The sequence below is a fragment of the Camellia sinensis genome, chromosome 14, assembly GCF_055761805.1.
Source record: "Camellia sinensis isolate YWXY chromosome 14, ASM5576180v1, whole genome shotgun sequence".
In the NCBI taxonomy this organism is placed as follows: Eukaryota; Viridiplantae; Streptophyta; class Magnoliopsida; order Ericales; family Theaceae; genus Camellia; species Camellia sinensis.
In genome coordinates, this window is record NC_138974.1 from 75,961,937 (window position 1) to 75,970,858 (window position 8,922).

At 36.5% G+C, this 8,922-nt stretch overlaps 1 protein-coding gene across 1 annotated transcript; it reads left to right on the forward strand.

Moving 5' to 3' along the window:
• The first annotated feature begins 6,956 nt into the window (after positions 1-6,956).
• On the forward strand, positions 6,957-8,714 carry LOC145807089 (uncharacterized). The gene has a single exon (XM_082905015.1). It carries the CDS (start codon positions 6,957-6,959, stop codon positions 8,712-8,714), a length of 1,758 nt encoding a protein of 585 aa, XP_082761141.1.
• The last annotated feature ends 208 nt before the right edge of the window (positions 8,715-8,922 follow it).

Here is an 8,922-nt window from a genome sequence, read left to right on the forward strand (position 1 = left end):
CCAATTAATATTGATTTGTTTCTAGAGTTTCAACGCTGCCGGCGAAGATCTGCCAGTGGCTAGGGTTTCAATGTAAATCGCGATCGCGACGGTGACAGTGACAAACAATGCAGATCGAGAGAGAGAGAGCGAGCTCTGGTTCGTTGAGAGCTCTGGTTCTCCAACCAGATTGTGATGCTCCGGTTAGGGTTTCAGATTGCGAAGAGAGAGAGTGAGAGCGCGCTCTGGTTCGTTGAGAGCTTTGGTTCTCTGACTAGATCGCGATGCTCCGATTAACGTTTCAAATTGCGATGGCGGTGAGAGTTTCAGCTCGTGAGTGAGAAAGAGAGAGAGAGAGAAGAGAGATCGCAAAAAGAGAGAGAAAAGATGACGAAGAGAGAGAACTGTGGTTTCCCTCCGCCGAAAATCACCCCTATCTCTCTCTCTCAAGTGAGCAATGAATAGTGTTTTGTGAAATAGGATTTATATAGTTGGGTTTTGGTAATATTTGAGTATTGACAAGGGCATTTAAGTAATTTTATGCCCCCCACACCAGTTGCACGTTTAAGTCAAAATTTCAATCACCCTCAGACCAACTTTTGAGATAAGTTGAGAAATAGTTTGATTTAAGCTATAAGCTGGTTAACTTAAGCTGTACCAAACACAATATTTTAGCTTAAATTAAGCTAAAAGCTGAAATAAGTAGCTTATAAGCCCTACCAAACAGGTCCATAAGCTTCGTTTGAAATTTGTGTTCGCTTTTAATTTTTTGGTTTTTTTTATTATTTTAATTTGGTGTTAATTTTTTATTATTATTTAGGATGCGCTCTTTAAATTTTTTGACTTTTATATAAAAACCATAATAATTATAATTTAAATGTGATATTTTTTTAATTTGAAATTAAAAAATTTATTTTATCTTTTTATGACTATTTTAATCTCAATCCACTCCAACCCATTATGCCAAACCAATGCATACATTTATGGGGTGGGGTGTTTGTTACAATTTTTTTTTAAGGGAATGGCTTCCCTCCTATATCAAATTGGACTAGGGGGTACTGTTAGACCCGTGTAGGCCTACCACAACTCCAGTTTTGATAATTCGAATTGTTCAATATGTAGAACTCGTCGAGCACTATATGCCTTAAAAAATCATATTGATCGGATATTGATAACCATTTCATCGGATCAAATTTCTGTCAACCGTTTATTTTTTAACCTTCCATTTTTTTAATACAAAATTGAATTGATCACGTAGCTATCGATATCCGATCAATATGATTTTTTACAAGCATATAGCATTTGATGAGTTCTAGATATTCAATGGTTCAGATTATCGAAACGGGACCCATAGTGGGCCCCCATGGGCCAAACTCAAGTCCAATCTAGGATTGGAGGATAGCCAGGCCCTTTTTTAACAACTCGGGGTTGAGCAAAGTTTTCGTTTGGGAAGATGTGCTGGGATGGGTTGGGGTTAAAATAATTACAAAAAGTTAAAATAGATTTTTTAACTTAATAAGACAAAATGTCACATTCAAAATATAATCATTTTATTTTTTCTCTAACAAAAGTCAAAAAGGTCAAAAAACCAATCTCAAATGAGATTTTTTAGTCCAAAGTTAAAATAAACAAAAAACCAAAAATTTAAGAAGCCAACCCACATGCCAAACGAATCCAAAGCTCTGTATGAATTGATTCAATACAGAGATTAATAATACTTAAATGTTTGTTTATCGGATTGGAGTGCTATGACTGTGAGTCTCACCCACAGCTTGTTTGGTGATGATTTGGGAGGGGGGAGTAATAGTTCGAGGGGCTCAGTAATCTCCTCAATAATGGGATTAACTTGGCTGAATCTTGGGTAAGATGAGCGCATTAAGTCTATTTTATATATAAATTTTATTTTTTTCACCAAGTGTACCTGTTTGTTTTAGTTTTTTTTTTAATATAGAAATATTTTTTTATTTATTTTATATAAAAATAATTTAACAATTTCATCACTAATTATCTCTCACACTATCATCATAACAAACACATTTTTACTTAATTCTCTTACTAACAATCTCCATATTAACAATCTCTTCACTAACCATCCTATCATTAACAATCCCATCTAACTTAATCTGCCCAAACAAACGTGGCCATGTGTCATGTTTGTTTGACTTCATATGATGGAGGGGATTAAGAATATGAGTGAGGTAATTAGTAGTGTGGTGGTATTAAGTTTGAGATGTAGGATAAAAAGTGTTTATTTGTATACCACCGGATTAGTAATATTATAGATTGTATTAATATATAAAATTAATATTTTAAAATTTTTAGTATTTTTAATATTATAATTATTATTATTTTTCTAAAAAATATATTTTTTACATAAAAATTATTTAAAAATTCATTAATCCCCTTACTTAATTTCTAATCACAACCTTTTCATGGTTTTGTTAGTCTTACCACATGGGGGATTTCTAATCCAAGAAGATAGTTAATTCTCCCACTCATATCACCAACCAAACACTCCTTAGGTAGGTCTCACGGATTATTAGTCCGATCCCCCTTCCCAAAAGAGTCAAACAAACATGGCCAAAAGGTTTGAAACATGAAGAAAGTAAGGCCATGTTTGTTTACTGGTATGGGAGGGTAGATTTGAGTGTTATGGATGTGGGTCCCACCCACAGCTTGTTTGGTGGTGTTTTGGGAGGGGGGAGTAATAGTCCGACGAGCTTAGTAATCCCTCGCAATAGGGGATTAGCTTGTTGGATTTTGGATGGGATTAGAAAAATAGTGAGCAGATTGAGTCTATTTTATTTAAAAGTTTTATTTTTTTACCAAGTACACTTGTTTGTTTTAATATTTGTTTTAATTTTTTTTAACATCACTAATCATCTCCCATACTATCATCGTAACAAACACACTTTTACTTAATGTCCCCACTAACAATCTCCACATTAACAATCCTTTCACTAACCATCCTGTGAAAACCCATCTTTTAATTATTCTTTAAAGAAAATTTATTAATTAATTTTGTCTACAGTCTATCTGAATTATACATTAGTGTAAAAGTTAGTTTTAAATTGACTCAATTCAATCACTAACAAGACATTATTAAGAATAATAATTTTGTGGGTGTTCAATATTTGTTGTTTATAAATTATTTTAATTATGATTCAATATAATAACTATTCTTACTAAATACCTTAGTTAAAAATCTTAGTGTGTCAATTTTCAGAAACCCACAAAAAAAAAAAAAAAAAAAAAAACAAACAAACAAACAAACAAACCGTGGGCAAACAACCCACAACTTCTACCAAACCCACCATCCTTTATAAAATTTAGGGAAGAACTTATGAAAATTAGAGAAAGTTGGCTCTTAGAAATTGGAGAAAGAGAATGGAGTGTTTTTGAGGAAATAAAATAATGGAAAGAATGAGAGGGAGAGAGAGATGTCTTCAATATTTATATGCATGCAAGCCTTCCTTGTGCATACAAGCATCCGGTGAGAAAGAAAAAAAAGAAGAAAAAAAAAAAAAAGAAGAAGAGAGAAATCCCCAAAGCCCCCAAGCTTGGTGTTAGGAGAGGAAGAAGAGTAGGAGATTAAAGAAGCCAAAATTCTCAACCATTTTGTCACTCTATTACTAAGTAAGAAAACCCTCTCAACCCTCTCATTTTTTTTATATAATTGAAATTTTTCCGATTATGTACATTTGATACATTGTCTAAAACTGTGTTGAGAATAATCTGTCTTGAATCTGCCAGCATGTTACCCGAATTTTTAGACAATTTGATACTCAGAATTTTGAGATGATTTCTTCTACAAAGTTGTTGATAATGATGTCTAGTTTATCCAAAAATTTTTGGAAACAATTTTTGAGCTTTCTACGAATTTATTCAAATTTTTAACTAAACCTGAAACTGTGTTGAGAATACTCTGTCTTGAATCTGCCAGCATGTTACCCGAATTTTTAGACAATTTTATACTCAGAATTTCGAGATGATTTCTTCTACAAAGTTGTTGATAATGATGTCTAGTTTATCCAGAAATTTTTGGAAACAATTTTTGAGCTTTCTACGAATTTATACAAATTTTTAACTAAACCTGAAACTGTGTTGAGAATACTCTGTCTTGAATCTGCCAGCATGTTACCCGAATTTTTAGACAATTTTATACTCAGAATTTCGAGATGATTTCTTCTACAAAGTTGTTGATAATGATGTCTAGTTTATCCAGAAATGTTTGGAAACAATTTTCGAGCTTTCTACGAATTTATACAAATTTCTAACTGAATCTGAAACTGTGAGACAGATTTTACCATGTATTTGAAAATTTATTTAAAATTCTATACTAAGCCAAATCTGGTAATTTCTAACTAGAAGATGAAATTTGAGAAGTCTAGTTTCATAATAAATTCTTAGATTATGGGTTTGATCTATAAATTTAAGCATGGAATTAATATAAGGAAATGTGACAAATCTGTGCCATAAACACCCTTGGAATTTGTTTAGAATTATTTATAAGTTATTTTTGGAAAACGCTTTCTGAAAAATAACCATAACATGTTTATTTAGTATCCTGTAGATTGATATGAATTTTAGAGTTGTATAAGTAATGTATTTATAATTTTAATTGCAAGATATATACTCTGAAAATTTTTCTGGACAGAATAAAATCACCACTTTAATATTATGCTAGTCTAATTTTGTAAATCAAAAATTTGTGCATGTGTGTGTTTAGGGTTTAATTCTTGTATCTAAGTTATTATTTCATACCATGGTTTAAATAAATTGCTTATTTACATTCTGTACTTTTATTTAGTATTGTGTGACACATGCAATATTTTATGATTGGGAATTTTAATGAGTTGGTATAAAATTATTTGTGATTAATATCAAAATTAACTGAAATGATTAACGGCATATACAAAGTTAACAATTGACGGTTAATACCAGTTGTTCGGAGTGAGTCTTGGTTTAAAGACTGTACGGAATTAAGGGTTGACGGTTAACACCGGTTGTTCAGGGTGAGCCCTGGTTTTGAGAATTCTCACGTAAATTGTGTTGCGAAACTCTAAGATGGCACGGGACTTATTTGAACCCTTTTCGGTATTCGGTTTTGGAATAAGGGTGGATGTGCAGGTGGCACACAGGGAGGTTGCTTACCCCTGGCAGACCGTTTCCTTGGGGCAGACCACGGATGCCACTACTTGGGTATATAACTCCGGACGTGGGCATCCCTGGTAGTTACGGTTGGTAACACTTAAATATTTGACCAAGGGAGGGTTTCAAATTAACCGTTGCCATGCTTAGTGGTTGGTAAGTTAAATCTCTTTGGTGAGATTTCGAGTGTCACCTAAATTATTAAAATTACGGAAACTATTCTAATGGTTGTAATTTCTGTGTATAATTATATTGTTATCTCATGTTTAGAATATTATTATTTGTCTCTAAAAAAAAAAAAAAATGGTAGGTTGGTTACGTTTTCTTACTGTGTTGCAAAACTCATGGCATATATTTTGTTGCCCTGGCGTTTCATGCCAGATTATGTTGAAGAAGGGACTGAGGCTGAAATTGGAGCTGCTGCCAATATCGAACCTTGGCTGACTTAGAGTCAATATTTTGTCAGAATAAAATCCTGTTATCTCTTGTATTAGGATTAAACTATGTTGTGACGTTGTGTGTGAACTTGTAGTTTTATTCTGTCGTTGGACTTTGGCTTTGTAAGAACTTAAAAGTTCCTAACTACTAGTTAAAATTTTATCTAGCAAGTTATTGTTATTTAAAATCTTATGACGTTTCAAAAAAAAAATTTTTTTTTTTGGGGGCGTCACAGCGTGGTATCAGAGCCTAGGTTTGAACCTTTGGGCCATGGGTAGTAGTTTATTATTTTTACAATTAAGAAAACCTTAAGTTAATTTGTAATTCTCGGTGACCTAACTAAGTTAGAACCTTTTTATTTGTAGGATGCCAGGGTCATCAGACATTAACACTAACGAGGAAAATTCAGTGGAAAACTATGACATAGAATCCGACCCAAGTGAAGACGTGGAAATGCCTATAGAAGACTATGAATCTGAGCCTGAGCTTGACCCTGAACCTGATCCTGAACTTGAGCCTGAACCTGAGTCTGAAGAAGTTGAAGAAGTTGTACCAATATACAACCCCCCGGAGGTTATTGTGATTGAGTCAGACACTGAGGATGAGTCTATGGAAGGCAATACCGAGGGGAACCCTGGAGATATAGGAGCCACGTTTGAGGGTTGGGATGTGCAAAACGGGTTGCAGGTTGGCTCTTTTGTATATGTCAGACTTTATCCCCTCGGAGGTTGTGCTTGGAAAAATGAGAGTTGGGTGGGCACCTATATCGGACCTATCCAGATCCTAAGACAAGAGACTCCCTGGGTATATCAACTAGGCCCGTTTCCGGACGGTTTCACCGAAAGAGTGGGCGACCTTTTTGACTTTTGGAGCCTTCAGTATATCATGCCCGACCCAAGCAGAATTGTGAGGAGAGATGGATCAGTGGACTTCAGAGACTGGAGGACCTATCGGGAGGAGCCGGTGCTGCTGCTAGGGCATCGTGTGTGCGAAACTGCTATCTTCGTAAGGATGCTATGGCGATTCATGGGACTTTTCCAAGCCACATGGGAGCCGGAAGCCCTGGTGTGGAGAGACTTTCCTTGGCTATTTTAAGGGGTCTTAAGGGAACTATAGACTAGGCTAACTGATTGTTTTGTATGCTTACATGTAAAAGAAATTGCCTAGTTTAGAATTGTGAGTGTAGGAGTTAACTCGGATTGTAGGGGCTATCTCTTGCCCGTAGTATGTTATTTAATCTTTTCCTTTGTTCTATTTGTATTTTGCTAATTGTAGCTTATCTAATCTAATTAATGAAGTCTTTTTTTTAACTGTCCTTGCACATAAGTATAATAATAATACTGATAATAAATAAGTGAATAAATCACACGAAAATCCCGTCATGCAGAATGGCTGGACGAACAAGAAATAATAACAACGGTAATGGCGATGGAGTGCCTGATGGCGATGTTGCTCGAATTATACGCGCGATTGCTGATAGGGTAGGCAATATACCACCCCGAAACCAAGATCAAAACAAATCGGAGATGATAGCAAAATTTGAAAAGCTACGTCCCCACAAATTCCTTGGTGGATCAAACCCCCATGAAGCTGAAGCTTGGTTAAGACAAATTAAGAAGTTGCTAGATACTTCCGACATCCGAAATGAACAAGATAGAGTGACTATAGCGGCATTTCAAATGGAAGGGGAAGCAGATCATTGGTGGGAAATGATCAAAAGTACTCGACAAGTAGAGACATTAACTTGGAGACAGTTCGAAGACCTGTTCATGGAAAAGTATTTTCCTAACTCGCTAAGACAAGAAATGATTCAAGAGTTCCTTCAACTGAAACAAGGAAAAATGTCAGTCGCTCAATATGCGAACCGTTTTGAAGCTCTTTCACGGCATGCTTCAGCCATAGTAGCAAATGAAGAGGATAAGGTTAGGCGATTTGAATGGGGTTTGGACACAGACATTAGAGGAAAATTGATCGCAGTACAACTCTCCACTTATGCCCAAATGGTGGATCGAGCTTTAATTATGGAACGAGAGTTAGCAGATTCTGAACGCGTTCGAAATCAGCAATCAAGGAACAACAACCAACCACGCGGAGGAGGCCCAGTCCGCAACACCAGAAACCATCCTGCGCCAGCACCTTATGCCGGTGGGATGCAGCAGCAACAAAGACAGAATCGAGGAAACCAGCAAGGAGGAAACTTTGTAAGTGAGTGGAAAGGAAGATGTTTCGGATGTGGTCAACAGGGGCATCGTCGCAGTGAGTGTCCTCAAGGAGGGAAGTATTTTATGGATCAGCGAGGGGCACAACCATACAACAAATGCCAACCAGGGCAAGGTTCTAAGCCTACTCAACATGCCCAGACCAACAAGGGGCAGCCTCAAGCCTTTAAGAATGCAGGCCGACCAAGAACACAACCACAAGGAGCTGGAAATGGAAAGAAACCGGGAGAGACTAACCAACAGGCAGTAGGAAGAATGTATGCTCTCCAAGAAGAAGAAGATGTTGATAACCCATCGGTAATTCAAGGTATGTTAATCCTTATGAATTCTTGGGTTAAAGTATTATTTGATTCTGGAGCTTCACATTCTTTTATATCCACTGCATGTGTGACAAGTTTGGGTTTAAAGCCAGAAGCGTTAGAGATAGCTATGAGTGTCGCTTCACCCTTAGGAGGTCAAACCCGAGTAAATCTAGTATGTAAATCTTGTGAGCTAGAAATCTCCGGTTCACATTTGATCTGTGATTTAAGAGTTATGGATATGTCGGATTTTGACGTCATCCTAGGAATGGACTGGTTGTCAGTTCATCGAGCCATTATTGATTGTTACTGTAAGACAGTGACAGCATCCTCCCTTAACGGCACGAAAGTCCAATTTAAAGGGGATAGACAAGATTCTCTAACTCCAACGTGTCGCAAGTCGCGATGGCATGATCAACTAACTGGATGGTTGGCGAGCCTAATTTTGGAAGACGAAAATCGAGAGGATCCAGGATTACCCCATGTGGTGTGCGAGTACGTTGACGTTTTCCCTGACGAATTACCAGGATTACCTCCAAAACGAGATGTAGATTTCACGATTGAGCTTCAACCCGGGACTTCACCGATTTCAATAGCACCACATCGTATGGCGCCAGCTGAACTTTGAGAATTGAAGGAGCAGTTGCAAGAACTGTTGAGTAAGAAGTTCATCAGACCAAGTACGTCCCCTTGGGGAGCGCCAGCATTATTCGCAAAGAAGAAGGATGGGACCTTAAGATTGTGCATCGATTATCGACAACTAAATCGAGCCACCATTAAAAATCGATATCCCTTACCCAGAATTGATGACTTGTTTGATCAATTAAGAGGTTCAA

Excerpts from the sequence above, each read along its gene's own strand:
- LOC145807089 (XM_082905015.1), top strand. The coding sequence starts at position 6,957 with ATGGCTGGACGAACAAGAAATAATAACAACGGTAATGGCGATGGAGTG.